At 38.9% G+C, this 17,667-nt stretch overlaps 1 protein-coding gene across 2 annotated transcripts in view; it reads right to left on the minus strand.

The window, feature by feature from the left end:
• Positions 1-14,708: 14,708 nt before the first annotated feature.
• The window catches only part of PCYT1B (phosphate cytidylyltransferase 1B, choline), a 28,043-nt gene continuing 25,084 nt past the window's right edge, over positions 14,709-17,667 (minus strand). For both annotated transcript variants that reach the window (XM_063127538.1, XM_063127537.1), the window contains one exon: positions 14,709-15,776. In XM_063127538.1, coding sequence (XP_062983608.1) covers positions 15,564-15,776 — 213 coding nt within the window. In that variant the 3' untranslated portion in view covers positions 14,709-15,563. The remainder of the gene's footprint in view (positions 15,777-17,667) is intronic.

The following is a 17,667-nucleotide window of genomic DNA, read 5'->3' on the forward strand; positions in this document are numbered from 1 at the left end:
CCACCACCACCCCCCAAAAATCTGTGCTCTGGTGATCTGATGCTGCAGTGAATGATATTGGGCCGTATGTCCCATTGACTCCTATATCAAAGCAACACCTAGATTAGAAGAGAGGCAAATTTCATCATGTCACTAGTAAATATATTCAGAAAACATTGAAGGGGGGGGGGAAACAGTTGCCGTGGATTAGACCACATTAAACTCAAAGGGATTACTTACTAATAGTGCAGATACTTTGGAGATCAAATAATAAAGCTCTTTGGTATTTTTACACTTTTCTAATTACCATTTAAAAGTCACTTTAGACTGAAAGATACTTTAAGACACTAATCCTAAAGTAAGAAGGAAATGTGTCCCTTGAGTATGTCATGTACTCTCTTCCTAGAAGTCACAGAATTATTGATGACTTCATTCGCAGTTTTAAGTACAACCTCCCGCCCCCCATCTTCCTTGATTTAACCTTCACTGTGGAGCATATTGGGATATATTGACTATAAGGAGACGTTATATAGAGGATTTGTCTCTTTTCCGAGAAAAAAGAAAAGGAAGCTTTATCTCTGGATTTTAACACACACACACACATTCTTTCCTGAACCATTTGACAAATATTTAAGAATAATAGCAACTTCATAACTGGGCGCTGCTACAGATGTGTAAAAGGCCCTGTCACTGGAACATGTAGGGTGCTTCTGCCTCATTCATGGAATTTTATGGACTGTTCAGACACCCGTATCTTCCACGTGTAACCTTCCCTTGTTTTCCCACAGCTGCTTCTGTCTTTTTGTCTTGCTATGGAAAATCAGTTAAGGAAGGACTAGCAATAGCTGTGCATTACCTTAGTCTCAATGAGGAGCTGCAGTCCCTCTCCACCAATCCAGGCTCTTTTGGGTTCAGCTCTCCCAAATATGCACACATAATCTATGCTTGTTCTATTTCTCCCCCTCCATTGTGTGTGCGTGTGTGTTTTCTGGTTCCTGTGGATGCACCACCTAAGTCCTTTGCCTTGAACTCAAGCATTTAGGAAGAACTAAAAAAGAGATTGTTACCTGAGGAGCTAGGAGCAAAGACATTACACCTGGAAGCATGTCTGAGACAGACAAAGCATTTCCACAAGAAAGGACATCTTCAAAGCAAAGTGGTGGCAGTGCTGCAGCATTCCCACAATGTCTCTCAATGGAGTTGTTTTATTTCTTCTAAGACTGCAACAACTTATGTGCCAAACCTTGGCTGTTAGAGGAGGGAGGGGTTTTTACCTGGTTTTAGACACCCACCCATACACACCCTCTCTCTGAGAACATGCCACATTCAGTGTTCTTTACCCCACCCCCACCCTCATTTTAGAACCTAGGACATCAAGGTATCTCAAAGTTCTTTCCATCACTGCCTTTTCCGTTGAAACTAGTCTCAAGTGCTTTATTTGAAGGTTATCTATTCCACAGAAACCAGGCTGTGGCTTCTATTTATAAATCACTTATCTCTGGAGTAGGCCGGTTGACCCAAGGGACAGTTGACTTTAATACAATGTCCTTGTAGTAAACTCAAATCAGCGGAGTTGCATACAGTATCCATTTAAATTTCAATAATATGTAATGGTGTTTTAATTTAATTAGAATTGGGTTTAGAGAAGAAAATCATTTTGCTGCGTATTTATTCAGGCAGAATGACTTGAAAAGCAGTTAGTAAAGGTTTAACGAGAGAGAGAGAGAGAGAATAGCTCATCACATATGCACATGCAGTAGGTTCTGGATTAAATTCCTGACATCTCCAAAATATCATAGGTAGGATCTCTGCTTCAGACCTTGTAAAAACACAGCCAGACAGAATAGATAATTCTGGGCTAAATGGACCAATGCTTTGACTGTGTACAAGGGGAATCCATATAAACTTGATTGTGTGACTAGAGTATAAAAGAAAATTGACTTCACGGGGGTGACTTCCAAACAGATTTTTTTTAAATAACTGCCTGTACATGTAACTTGTGTTAAAATTTCAGATTTATATATGTTCTTTCATTGTAAATGCTGTTTCCCTGGTTTCTCTCTTAACTGTGCAATAAAAAAAATGAACATGGTATCATTTGTCACTTCGGTAGAATTCTTTTGGCCACAGCAATCAGCATATTTGCTTTGAAGCAAATCCAATTGAAAGAGAACGTATTTAGGAACAGGGTGGTTGACCCTTCTGCCAGCAACTGGATAGGCTCGCATGTTAAATTCAGAAAATTGTATGAATTTCCTGAAGGTATCTGAAGTTTCTCTGGTTTTTTAGGACAAATATCTCATGCGTATGTTATACGGATTCCCACTGTTTACCTGTATTGTAGGTTGCCAAGCAACGCCTAACAGGAAATCAAAGCTACTAACCAAAGATTGCCGTCCGGAAAGTGCCTCCTAGAGTGGTCCCACATACAGGGACTCGGCCTCAGCTCTTATATAATGCCGCAGAGATACAGATCAGTAAATGGTCTGATATTTGAGGAGGTTCCTACAGGCTGAGAACAAAAAAACTTGAAGAGCGTAAGCTCAGTGACACAAATCATCAGGTGAACCAATAGGGTTTGAGTGCTAACCTAACAAAGAAGCTGCATTTGTACATGCATTTTTACAAGATTTCAATGAATGTTTGATTGCACTAACAAGCACACACCAACACTACTAACCACATGATGAATCACATGGACCAATGAGAATAGGCTGATGGTGCTGATAATATGAATGTATAGTTGAGCATCCTCTCAACTAGTGAGGGGTGTGACATTGTATATGCATGAGCAACAGTGTTACCCTTAACTTGAGTTCAGTAAACAGAAAACCCAAGAGGCCTCCAAGTCGTCTTTCTACCCAGTGTATATGTATCTGGACACTCTGTTGCACTTGGTCCCAAGCATAAATTTATGCAACACATATATAAAATGAGAGGCGCTTGTTATGAGAAATCTTATAGCTGCATACAAATACTGAATGAGTGTATAAATTGTGCCTTTTTCAAATGCAAGTGGGGGACAACACAAAAAATTAAAGAGAAGGACTGCAACTTACATATGCATTCACCCTTCATGAGTGATGTATTTTGTATCTGGGTTTTCTCCTCAATACAAACCATCTTGTCAGAAGCAGCCCTGAAGTGAGTCCGGGTACTAAATGTGTGGTCCCCAAATCTCTGTCTTGGTGGTTCCTGCCACCAGGGGGAAAAATTAAAAGGTGTTCTACAAATAAGCTCTGTTGTTTCTGCCATAGAAGCCTGTTCCTAGAATGACGTAGGAAATGGTGCTAGAAAGTTCCTGCCTGCTTCTTAGGACCCTCTGGGGGAATATTTTAGGAATTTATCTTCTATGCCAGGAACCATGGCACCCATTCCTAGACCTCCCCCCCCTTTTTTTTTTCATCCCTCACTATTCACTAAGCTTGCTAGGGCTGATGGGAATTACAGTCCAACATCTGGAGGGTCACATGTTCCCCACCTTGCTGTAGATTCAGGCCTTTGCTAGACCTCAGGAAGAGAGGTGTTGCGCTCACCATTATTTTTTATTGTTTAAAGGGCCGGCTGTGCATGAGCGCTTGAGTGACTAAAGGAAGGGTTTTTGTTTTGTTTTTAAATTGATTTCCCTGCTCCCTCTACCCTAGCCCCGATGGGCGCAGCTCTCGCACGGAGCTGGGAAAAGCCGCAGAAACGGGCCACACTCGTGGTCTCGGGCTTAGCCTGAGACCACGGGAAAAAACGCCCCCAAAGTGTAGGGCTGCATCCCGCGGCCAGGGAGGAATGATCCCTCCCTGATCCCGGGATCCCCTGTGCGTCATCTGGATGCACAGGGGCGTTTCCAGGTATCAGCCTGGGATAACCGCTGGTCTAGCTAAGGCCTCAGAGAAGACATGCCAGTCTCTAGCCAGCAAATAACAGGAAGTGCTTACCAATATTTCACAACACTAGATGACATAAGAAGCTATAACTCAGGTCCTTGCTGGATAACAATTTTATTGAACTGTAAATTTATTTTTCCAGTTAATGGCGGATCTAAGTGATATTTGGAAAATACGCACTTCAGTTCATTGAAAAAATTCGTTTCCAAACAAACAAACCCACATTATTTTACTTTACTTTCTTTATTGCGATCTATAGATCCATAAAACCCACATTATTGACATGAATGGAGATGAAAAACCTTGGGCCATCACTCCCACCCCTACACCGCAAATAGTCTGCATCATTCAGAGGATCATCAGACATGTGTTTCATCCCATGCTTGTTACTGCCCATTCACAGTTTTTTGTGGGTCCTTTTGACAACACTGTCTGCCTCCTGTGTGTCTCCTGCTTCTGGTCTTTCCGCAACAAATAAGAGCCCGGTAAATCTGAGTTTTGGGGGGAGTAGTGAAATAATAATAATAATAAAAATAATAAATTATTTCTTACCCACCTCTCCATTTGGATCCAGGCAGGGAACAGCAATAAGTATAAATACATCAAATTGATTAAAAACATAGTACACATTATTAAAACATCCTAAAAAATCCTATAATTCCACTAGGTAGGCCTGCTGGAAGATATCAGTCTTAATAGCTTTCTTAAATGCTAAAAGACTTTTAAGTTGATGAGTCTCCTCCAGCAGTCTGGGAGCAGCAGAAGAGAAGGTCCTCTGGGTAATACTTGTCAGCCACCATTTTCTGCTGTGTGCAGGAAGCAGCGCGATAAAAACACCCACTGAATGGGCCACGTGGTCATTGTTTACTTCCTCTTTCTTCCTCCATGTGAAGAAAGAGGAAGTATTGCAGGACAGAAGCAGGGGGGGGGAGCAACAGTAAAGAAATGCAATCTCCCCCCCCCCATCTGATGATCCTCTGTGAGGCTTTTGTTTAAAAAGTTTTTGTTTCCCCTCCCCTTGAGGCTGAGCATGACCCATTCCAGCAAGAGCACTTATGTAGACATTGGAAACTTTTAAAAAATGAAGAAGTGTACTCCAAAGTCTATATGTACCCCATACAGCAGCCTTCCCTAATCTTGTACCCTTCAGATGTTTTAAAGGTCAACTCCCTCATCCCCAGCCAGCATGACCAATGGTTAGGAATGCTGGTAGTCAAAAACATCTGGAAGACACCAGATTGGGGAAGGGTGAAATACAGCATCACCCACAGTTTGAAAGACTTTCAAAGCTGTGATCTAAAAAATAATACTTGTATGCATGTGTGTCTAAATCACACCTGTTAAAGAGTGCTTCTCTTGTGGTGCAAAGAAGTGCCATTAAAAAGTGTTATTTAACTACCTGCATATGTTATAAACACATCTTAGGTTTTGTGTTTTTAAAATTAAAACTGCACAGCGTTAGTTAAGGAAATTAAGCTTGCTTTTTAAAAATGTTTATAGCTAATAATTTTGAAAGGTCTGTGGAGGCAAAACTAAATCTGAAAATGCTTTTCCTGCACAATTCATTTTCCATGAGGTTAATCAAGCTTAATTAGACATAGTTAGACTTTTGTCATATACTGTAAATCAGGCTAAAATGTAACTACACAGAAGGTAATATATTCTGAGGGGATGTTTATTAAGCACTTCTGTTAAGAAATAATAAGGATGATAAATTCAACCTCAGGAAGGTTAATTGCTATGAGTGTTTAGTGGCTTTTTTTATGTCTAAATTATTTTGTTTTGATGACTAGATTTGAATGGAGAAGCATTTTTGTTTTCCTGAGATGTGTTATTTTTATTGGGAGGGGGAGCTGGAAAGCTTGTGAAATTGAAATATAGTTTAAATTAGTATTTTTTACATTACTAGTGGTAACGTAGCCATTAGTTGTTTCTGACTTATTGTCCTTTTAAGGATAGCCTATAATTATTTTTAAAACTTAAATGCCAAGGTAACCTAAACCATAAATAACAAGGTGGGGGGGGCAGTTTAGAGCTATATTGGTCCTACAGATTCAGAGGCATTAGATTGTGGGATCATTCCAGATTATTCTTATGCAAAAAATGAAAATAGATACCCATTTGTTCCTTTGAATCAGGATAACTTTCCTTGCAAGTTAACACTTCTATTGCCAGTGTTATCTAATTTTCCTGCTGTCACACAAACTTGCTCACTTTTCCCCTTGACCCAAGCAAGTGTATCTGTTGCTGTTCTGAAAAATGAGGTTGCAGTTGACTGTCATAGAAGGTGTCTATAGGATGATGCTTGTGACATCTCTAGGCATGATAAGTAACAAACACAAACACCTATCTGATACCACACTGTACACTTCATGATACTGGCTCACTTGATGCTTGAATCCATTTCAGTCCATGTACCTAGAACTAATAACATATTAAAATATATGCTATTGATTTCTGCATCTGAAGAATTGTTCTAAAATTGATTATTTGCTTATAATTCAAGCATTGTAAATACTGCCTTCTCAAGGAATAGTATCAGAATGGAAATTGGAAGCTAACTAATATCCATTTTAATACTATTCCTGTGGTAGTGATAAACAATTAAGATAGGTAACAATCTTGATATACAGTTACTGTTTGCTTCTGAGATAGCCTGCTCGTGGTTCAGATTTTGTTTGTTTGTTTGTTTGTTTACCATACTTATACCCCGCTCCTCAGCCAAAAAAGGCTCTCGGAGCGGCTTACACTTAGGAAAAAAGACAGTCCCTGCCCTCAGGCTTCCAATCTAATAAAGACATGACACACAAGGAAAAGGAGTCAAGGAGGGAGGGAGGAGAAAGAAAGAGAGAGAGAGAGAGAGAGATTGTTATGGGCAGTGCTTAAATGACACCAATGTAAATGAACTACACATTTTGCTTTGTCCTGTAATCTTTCCAACTCAAATGTGTCCTTGCTATTTCTGTGCAATAACTACTTTGGGCAAAAATTGTACTGTTGATTTGCATCCGTTTGACTTACAAAGAGCCTGATTAGGCTAATGATCATCGTTATGCAAGAAATTTTTTTTTTTGCTACTCTTTATTTATCTACATGTACAGTATGAATATTTTAAAAAAAATACTCTCCTTGTTGGTTCTATTCCCAATAATATTATGCACACCTGAGGCCCTTCAGACAGCCAAATCAGAAAAGTCAACTCAGCATAAATCACCTAAGTAATGATGAATAGCTTTACATCTTAAAATAAGTATCGGATCGCATTGGTTATCTATTTGCATAAATAGGATTTTGTTGACACTTGGCTTACTTAATCGTAAATTGCAGTGCTTCAATTGCTGAAATGTCTGTAAAAACTGAAAGTCCTTGACTTGTAAATCTGAGGATAGCAAACATTCTTAAAGTCATAGAATGCTAATAACAGGATATGCTGTCCTTTGTCATCTTACATATTGTGTGATTTGGAAAAGGCCTCAGACAAATACAGCATGTGTAGGACACAAAATAGTTTGTTAAATTAAATTCTCTTGTTAATGTTTCAAACCATCAGCTTTTCAGTGGTAGGAAGCAGATGGTAATGAATCCACTTTTCATAAGTGGATGATAGCTTTTATCGCTCACATTTAATTTGTTACATTGACTTTTTAATGAAAGAATTTGAGGAATATGATTTAGCGACTCATATGGAACTCATAAAAGTTTTTTCTGTCATTTCTGTACAACAGTTTGCAACATTATAAATGAAATATCTGGCTATCTTTCTGTTCTCTCTGGAATATGTTTCCAGAGAATACGTTTTCATATGAAAAACAAAGATAAACAGTGAGATGGAGTGGGCTTATATATTCGGGTTGGATGTACAACAGACAAACTCACATCCACAATGAGCTTCAGCCATGAAGCTAACTGGATGGTCAATTCATTGGCTGGGTTCATACAACACACTAACCATCCAGTGTGGGTTGTTATTGAAACATGATTATCATGTTGTCTGAACGCAGCATATTTTCTGCAGGGTGGGTTTTCATGTTGACTGAACACAGTGCTTTTTCCTCAGGGTGGGTTATAGTGTTGTCTGAATGCAGCACTTTTTTCTCAAGATTGATCGTTAACCATGCAGTGTGGTTTGTTAACCACCCTGAACAACCCAACAACAAGCCATGGGTTCTCAAGGTGGCTTGTTCAAGAAAAATAAACCACACTGCATTGGAGAAAGGGTGTGGGGCGAATGTAACAAAGGATAGCATGAAGATAAATGATATTGGCATAGATCACAAGATACTGAATTATTCCTCCCCAGTATTTTCTAGACCTCTTTAGGAAGTTGTATATCTGATGAGCATTATATAAATGCTTAAAATATATAATATCATAAGGTGTTGCTATACTCACAAAAGTTTGGTTATAACAAACAATTATCCAAATCTTGGGTAGACAGTGATTTTATTGGCTTTTCAAAGATGTTGGACTATATACTGTTTTGTTCATGATTCTTGGGGGCTTCCAAGTCTAACATCTGGTATTCTCCTCCAGTTTCCTTCCAGAGCATCTGAACTGCAGCCTACTGGTAGGACAATACCAGATTTTAGGTTGAGTAATGAAAAGTAATTTTAGTCCAAAAACGGGTTGGAGCTGGGATAATCTGCCCAGCCATTTTCAAATATTTCCGCAGTTTGTGGGTTTTCTGGATGCAAGACTACACACTTTATTCACATTATTTCACTAATCTGTCAACTCTTTGAACAGGTAACTGTTTTGTTTTCAAAGTCTATTTCCAATTAACTCTATGACAAATTATTTTAAAAATGTCTTACACTTCAGGCACTGCAGCCCATTACTTCATTGGAAATTGTGTGGCATAAGAGACATGGTCTGTGATAAACTGTCATTGGTGACCTTGCGAAATGAGCTGAAAGAGGAGTCAAAGCCCTCCACCCTGCCGGAAGTTCCCTGGCTGAAGAGAATGTTGTGATGACTCCAGGACAAACCTTTGTTTGCTGGATGAAGTGACCATATTTTGCTTATGGTCAATCCAAGAAGTAATGGGCCGGATCTACACTATTGCTTTAAAGCGCTTTATAACAGTTTTATAGTGCTTTAAAGCAGTTAAAGCGCTTTATAACTGTTATAAAGCGCTTTAAAGCAGTAGTGTAGATCCGGCCTTAAGTGTGTTTAGAAAGAACACTGCCAATAGAAATTAAAAGTGTTGGGCGAAATATTTCCAGAGCCTTTTTGTTTTGTGTGTGTGTGTGTGTGTGTATGTGTATATATGTGTGTGTGTGTGTGTATATATATATATATATTTAAACCCTGTATCATACAATAAAAGGCCTTTTCTGAGAATTTCATCACTGAACAAAACGTTCAGACTTCTTTAAGTAGACTTTCCTATTTCAGGTGTCCCAGGGTGGGAAACTATGGACTGTATTATGGCACAACTACAAAGATGAAATGCTTTTATATGTGCTCTGCCAGAACCTCATTCTGCTGAATTTCTTGTCCTCCTTGGTTGCTTTGCTATTTTGGAGCTAAAATACATTAGCATTGGGCAAAAGGCGGGATACAAATAAATATAATAATAATAAATATAATAATATACCACAAATACCCTCCTCAAGGATTCCTTAGTATGTTACTTTTTTTTCACTTGCGCAAAGCACACTGCTTGAGAAGTCTTAACTCAGGTGTTGCATTGCAATGTCGCTTGAATTTTCCTCCCATTTGAAAATAGTGCAGGGGTCAAGCTGGGATTCATACCTGCAATGCTGACAGGTGTTCTGAATGTGCACTTCCAATGGAGATTTTGCATGGCATTGTGTGTTGCATGTTTTCTGACCTCCTTGAGAAGGGATATTGGGAGTTGAGCTGGGGTTCAATCCTGACATACGTGAATGTGCATGCTTGTTTATATTGGCATGTCTCAGTTTTCCAGGGAAACGTCACAATGCCTTGTGTTTTGCATCTTTCTGGCCTCCTTCAAAATGGATCTGGGGTCTGAAATCAATGGTTTAGCTTTAAAATTTGAAGTACAGGTGATCTGACAGTCCTGACAGCCATGCCCCCAAGGAGCGTCCAAAAATGCAGACAGTTGCGTTGATCGGCATTGACAAACCAGTTGTCTCTCTTTTCCTCTCCACCAGAAGGTCTTTAAAAAAAAAAAAAAAAAAACCAAACTAATAGGTCATACTTGTCCATTCAAGGCCAAAGTACTTTGCATTAAAAAAGGGGAAAATTATCCCCCCAGCTACTGTGAGAATTGCAGCTACACTCAGAGGTAACAGGGAAGTATGAGTGGGGCATGGGGGGAGGGCCAGAGAGACTTCAGTATCCCTGCTAATTAAAAAGTGATGGCACTGTGTTCACTACACCACTGTTTGAAAAGAATTATGAAGTCCTCAATGTGTACACCAACGTTTATTCTGAGTTCTGAAGCTTCAAGGACAGGAGTGCACCTTGCTGCATTTTTATCCAGGGTTAAATAGGTGCGGAGGCTACATTGGGGGTTTGCTGTTGAAACGCAGAACGTCATCCTTGAATCTGCTCACCAATGTTCAGTCCAACGTCTCTGTATTCAACAGAGGTACTGCATTGTGGGTTACATCTTTTCTGGTCGTCCTGAAAATAGGTGAGAGGGCCAAGCTAGTCCTGAACCTGAAATCAGAATTATGACCCTGAATGTGTGTTCCAAATGAGAAATGGTATATAAATAGTGCATATAAATAAATAAATAAATATTTCTGATACCTCAGTAATCAAAGGAGTTACTCAGTTACCAACAAACTTACAAAAAAGCAGAATGATAAACATGCAAGTTAAAACCAAAGGCCTTACAAGAAGTCTTTCTCAGCTATCCTGTTACCAGTACTTCTGAAATTCCATTCACCCTCAAAAGTCACTAAAATCTGAGCTTTCCGCTGAAATTGGCCATTTCAGTCCAGGGTAGTATTAGATACTTAGTGGATGCTGCTTCTTATTGTGTTTATTCCTAGCTGCAGATACTATCCTCAGAACCTGTGGAGCCTCCATGGATTCCTCTTCTCTCCTTTCTCCTCACAGTCCTTACTTTTACTGAAGAGTCTGACCGTCACTGTCCTGTCGGACTTCTTATGAAAACGTGAGGGAGAAATGAGGCCAGATGCTTTGTGCCAGAAATGCGCACAAACCACAGGAGGGGGGATGTTCTTTATACTGTCACCATCTTTTCAGTGTCAGGCAAAGACTTAGTTATTTTCCCAGGCAACTGGGCATTAGTTTTCATTCATTTATTAATTTTAGTTATTTATTTATAAACTTATGAATTTCCTTTCAGCCTGAATAAGGCCGCAAGGCAATTTACAATTTTTGTAATGTTCTTTTGTCATCTTCATTCTAGCCTGGTGGCAGGAGATTTGTGCATTGTGGATTAACACTTTTTGTATTGTATTGTTTATAGATTGTATTTTTGTGGTACTTATTTTTATTTCATCATTGTAATTTGGGAGGATTTCTGTTATATTAATTATTGATTTCTGTATTTGTGTGTGTGTGTGTGTGACTTCAAGAATGTCTTCTGCAATGGGAGGTGATGCATAAATGTAAATAATAATAATAATAATAATAATAATAATAATAATAATCATGTCTGTTAGCAAGTGAGTACATCTTTCTACCCTTTCTGCATTGCCAGTCCAGAAAGGTGAGAGGACTCTTTAGGGTAAAATTGCACAATATTTTAAATAACATTGTTATTGGTTGTTTTATTATGGTTTTAATTTTTGTGAACCGCCCAGAGAGCTTCGGCTATTGGGCGGTATAAAAATGTAATAAATAAATAAATAAATAAATAGCATACATCTCACCCTCTGCTTTCTTACTCTAAAGGAAGCATGTGGAGCCCAAATCCAGATTGGGACCACCATGTGTAGAGTAGAGGAGGTTTAAACTTATTTTCGAAAATCCCACTAAAAAGGGAGGGAGGGAATGCAATCTATCAGGTTTGGGCCAACTCAGAAAAATTCACCCAAATGCCCATGTCCCCTAGGAATTAGGGAGGAGAAAGGAATAGGAGGCCTTGCTAGATAAGCAGACATGAATATTTTTTCCAAATAATCGCAATACACCAACGACATCTCTTGTCTAATTCAATTAGCATCTCAGTTCCCATCTCTAAGTGAAATCAGGTGATGCTATAGGTTGATAAGCACCAAATGGTTCAATCTCAACCACTCCGCAGCTACCTTTTTAGCTATTTTAAATTTGCTGGATACTCAAAGGAAGGCTTGACACTAGTGAAAAACACTTTATAGTACAATTCTTGTGGTTGGGTGTGTGATGCAAAATTTGCTAAAGCAACAGTAGAATAAAGAGACTAAAGTAAGTGCATTTCTCATTGTACTTCATTTACTTCCACATGGAGCTTGGGCACATAAATAGCCTGGAACACATCCAGTCAATACTCATTAAATAAAAAAAGCCAATCATGCCCCCCCCCCAAGTTTAAAAATGCTTCCTGTATGGCTGAAGAGACTCTGTCATTGCTGGAAGTAGCTTATCAAAGTTTGAGCCGTGGCAACGAAAACTCCTGCCTATCTTCCAACTGAAGACATTATGTTCATATATAAGGCTTTGCTGCTGGGCACATCACATAAAATACATCAAAAATCAAGTGGTGATCGTTCCGATTAGTTTTTTTCTCCTTGAGATTTAAGAGTCACAGATGTACATTCTCCCCTTTCTTCCATCTACCCTATTAAAAAGTCATGCTAAAGTAAATACCCAGAAATGTCAATCTTTCCTCTTTCTCCAAGCAGGGTTCTTGGTGAACAGTAGTGACAGTCCGGCTAACCTCACTGTGAGTTACTTCCGACAGAAAAGAGTTGCATTTTTGTACAGATCTGAAATACAAACAAGTGCCCCCATAGGCATGACGTGAAAGCACCATAGATGCCTGATCAACACGGAAAGATTTTAATCAGACCTTCCTCTCATTCACAGATGTCTGTTACCACATAGGCTGTGACATTACCAATAATGAAAATGCAGCATACGTGGTGATGTTAATTTATTACTGGAAGCAGCTTGGATTTGCCACCAGAAGATAAATATACAGGAAAACCTCCCCGCATGTTCTTGTGACAGAAAGTGAACCACCTACGATTGCTTAAACTGCTAAACAGCTGTTTGGAGGCATTTCTTGTAAAGTAATGCTTGTTATTGAACTCTACAAGGCAAAGAGCTTCCAAGGACAAGAAGTGAGAACAGAGTATAAAGACAATAATAATAGGCTCTTTAAATATCTCACAAAACCAACCTATGAGGCAGTGGAATAGCTCTTGTGAGCCTAGTTCCATTGTATTTGATAGCCTTCCAATATTTATCAAGGAGGCAAGTATTTCACACAGCACAGAGCTAACTTAAGAATAGCTCTATATTTTACTCACTTGGGTTGAATTTGTGATGCCTCTTCATATCTAAAGACTTGCTACACACACTTTCTGTAATAAGCATACAAAGGCTAGTTTTCCTGGAGGGTTAGGAATCATTTCATTGACTTTGTAATCTCACTTTTTAGAAAGGGAAGGACCTGGAGGACTGGTAGGAGACTGCTCTCAGACCACTCACCACTGCCTCTTTGTGAGGTTCCTGAATGATATAGGAGAACTATAAAGGAACACCAGTTCCAAGTGTCTCAACTAAAGTTAGAGATGGTTAAAGAAATTTGTTCAGCCTGAATATTTATGCACATTTACCAGATTCCCACCTCCTAAACCAATAAGCAACGCAGAGTCCAGCTGTGCACCAAAATTCACAATCTCTTGAATTTTGCTATAGAATTCTCTACTCAAAAAAGTTCACAGGAGTTGCAGGGATTAGAGGAAAGTGTGCACAAAAATCCATACACTAGAGAAATGTGTGCATAAAAATGCAGATGACAGTAAAATGAACAGAAACTCATAATGAGAGGAACAATTTGCAAAAATGTGTACATCAGCAAAATATGCATACAAAAACGAATACATTGGGAGGAAAGTGCATGCAAAAACACATATATTAGGAGATTTGCACACAAATCTTTCTGCAGATTAAAAGAGGGAAAAACAGTGCACTGATGTGGATTTGGGCCAAAACGAATTTAAGACTGAAAAAATGAGAAACTGAGCAGAATGGCAAATAGACTTGCCCATCCCTAGCTAAAGTTATAGTGGTTTGAATATGTACATTAAAAAACAAACAAACCACAGTTCTGAACTCTACGTCTTATTGGACATAACATTCTGAATGAACCCCAACTGCCATTGTCTTATAAAAATTTACATCATTTTGCAAGGTGCGTTTCTCATGTTTGGCTTTGTCATAGCAGTGGAAGGTATGGAAACCCTATTGACACAAGCTACTATAATTGCAAAAAGGAACTGAACTGAGACTGAGTCTATACAATGAATATACATTTTTTTCTGTGTACCTACATGCTGCATAAGTGAGTATCTGAGCATATAATAGGGGGTATGTTTTATACCTTTAAAAACATTTTATCTGATTCATATACAGAATAGGAGAAAATGTAGTTGCACAGGTAATTCACAGGGATGGTAATTATTAAAATATATTTCTATACAAAGATCAGTAATGAAACCCCAGTTCTAATGTAATACTTTACTTCTGTGGGATTTCTCATAGATTTCCCTTGGGCATAAACACATTGAAACATTTCACCAGAATGGAGTCAGCATTTCAGACAATCCCATGCGGCTGACCTCTTAACTTGCCCAGCTTATTGAGCAAGTGGAGTGGTTGATCTACCTGCACATTTTTCTTTAATTGAATATATATTTATGGAAATAATTTGAAAAGCCATCTTGTGGAGCTAAAACGTTATATGGGGACTAGCTTGGACCTTGGTCTGTGGATTAATCAATACAATTTCCCAGATATGAAATTATTTTAAATGTGCAGCTAAAGCCGAGGAGAAAACTCTGACCAAAAGAAAGGAAGAAAGGAAGAAAAGTTAGCTTTGGAGGCACTAGTAGAACATAATAAGAGTTGATCAAGCAAATTGTTTTCACATTAAAATAACCTTACCCTGTACAAAAGCCTGCTCAACAAGCAACATTCAATAAACTTAATAGATCCAAATTATGTCTGTCTGTTGTGAAAGATAGAGAGTTTAGTTCTTCTGGCATGGTTTGATTTTGGGGTTTCTTGTTCTCCCTTGTTTGCAGTGTGGGAGCTTTTGCTGTTTCCAGATAGTACTTCATTTTTGTTCTAGTAAAGTCCAGCTTCTTAGCAGATATGCAGTGGAGTTCAAACATAGATGTCTCTCGTCTAGCCAAAGGGAATGCCACTTAATACCATACGTCTAACTGGTTCCTCTGAAAAGATGCAAGGTTCCCCTTGAATGCAAGATTCCTCATAAGCTCTTCAGTGGCTTGAGCAGCAACCACAGCAATAGCACAATGACATGCTCATAATGGTTGGGAAATATGTAAGATTTCTGCATATCCTTTCATTGTGTGCTGCTGGTCTGGCAACCCCACCTTTCAGCAAGTTATGCTGTAGCTGAGATCTTCAGTGCTCCAGTGTCTGTATGGTGCCCTTTCCTTTTTCAGAAAGATCTCATGCATCATTTTTTTCCTTTCTTCTCTCCACTTCACTTGTGAATTAACGGGCCATTTAGGTATTTTCTTTCTTTTTTCCTAATTACTACTCCTTCTTTTTGCCTTTGCCTTTTTACTTTTCATCCTCATCTCCTTCACTCATGCTGCTAATGGATGCTGAGGCAGCTTTTGGAGAGGAAGGGGGTGAAGCCTTTCTGATAAGCCAGGGGGAAGGGGGAGAGGGAGACCGTGATGGGGAACGTCCCCGTGTTGGACTGCTTGTAGGGCTTTGCCTTGGAGACAGGGCTTGAAGCATACGCCCACTCCTCTCTTGAAACATCTGCTTCTGGAAAGTAAACAGAGAGGAAAATAGGCATGTATGGATGCACTAACAGAACAGTCAACTTGGAGGAGGAAGAGCAGTGATTCAGAATGCAGGTGAATGTCACCAAGGTAGTGTGTAAAAATAGCATAATGAAATGCAAATATTTCATTCTTGCATATGCACAGTTCCCAAGCTTAAAGATGTAGATTTTATTTTAGAAAATTTTCACCTCCAAATACTAAAGGCTTTCCCCCCACACTATTAATGTGATTGCTGTTTATGTGGGACAGGAAGTAGAAGAAAATAGTAGGGAGAAAAAAAATCAAATGTAGATTTGCATTGTGAAAAAAGCAAAAGGCTGCTTTAGTGTCATATCCTATAACACAGAGATTCTGGATACATTCTGTACCACAGTCCAATTCCATACAAGTGCTTGAGCACAGTTCTGAAATGAATCTATATGCACTTAAGAGGAGATGTGCTGGATCACACCAAAAGCCTATCCAGCATTCTGTGCCCACAGTGGCCAACCAGCAGCCTGTGGGAAGCCCAAATGCAGGGCAAGAGTGAATTAGCATCCTTCTTCTGCTCATATTCTCTAGCAACTGGTATCCAGAGGCACACTGCCTTTGATGTTGGAGGAACTCTATAGCCATCATGACTAGTAGCAATAAACAGCCTCATCCATATGTATGTGTATTATAAACATGCAGAGGTCCAATCATGTATTCTATTTGTGCATGCTATATAATAAGTATTTATTACTAATTAATAATTAGGAACTATAGGTAGTTCAATTTGGGGGCCAAAAATAGACCTTGTTTTCAATAAGCTGAATTCCTACATGATATCCTTGGGCACGTAAGAAAATGCAGGGATTTCTATAATGCAGACAAGTATGTTGTAGTTCCAGCAGAAGGTTGGGATGAGGAGCAGAGAAAACATATCACTCTTATATCCCCAGTTCTAAACACATTTACTCAACAAATCATCTTGCTGGCTGGATTATGGGAGCTTTGGCCATTGGGCGGTATAAAAATTATATATATATATATATATATATATATATATATATATATATATATTTGCCCACATCTAGGCTTTAGTAGGTTTCCATAGTTTTGTCTGGTCTGCTTTGAATTTTAGAGTTTGGCTCCATGCCAAATTAATTGCTGAGGAACTGAAGCATTTCAGAAACCCACTGCAAAGAGATGTCCACCTCAATTAGATGAAATTCAAAACAAATATAACGCACCCCTGAGTACTATTTTGTAAAAGTACTTACCATGTCTAGCTCCCCCTCCCCCATTGAGTTTCAGTTGTTAAGAACATACATTTGGAAGTTTGTGTTGGGCGGGGCAGAACAAGAACATAGGAAGCTCTGTTAGATCAGCTGAGATCATTGGCCCATTTAGATCAGTATTGTCTGCCGGCAGCGATTCATTACCTGAAGATGCCCGGGATTGAACCTGGGACCTTCTGTGCACAAAGCATGTGCTCTGTCACTGACCCACAGAAACAAAACAACACTGGAATAATTTCTAGCCATTTTTAAATGGACTTTGCGCTACCCACCCTACCTTCCTTGAATTGTATGTGGGCTCCAAATGTATTATTTCATAAATAGTTGTTGTTGTTGTTGTTGTTGTTGTTATTATTATTATTATTATTGCATATTAATGGATGCACTTTTATGATCTGAGAATTGGGCATGTATCTAACTGTTCCTGTACATCTAATGTCATCACTAAAAGCAACATCTGATATGGAAAATTAATGTTAATAATAATAATTTTGACAGTAATAGCGAGTTATCATAAAACAGCTCACCTTTTGCAGTTACTGATATGGACTTAATTTTCACTTTCCCCACCCGAACACCACGGCTTTACTAGCCATGGCTAGACCAGGC

Source organism: Elgaria multicarinata, chromosome 5, assembly GCF_023053635.1.
Source record: "Elgaria multicarinata webbii isolate HBS135686 ecotype San Diego chromosome 5, rElgMul1.1.pri, whole genome shotgun sequence".
Lineage (NCBI taxonomy): Eukaryota > Metazoa > Chordata > Lepidosauria > Squamata > Anguidae > Elgaria > Elgaria multicarinata.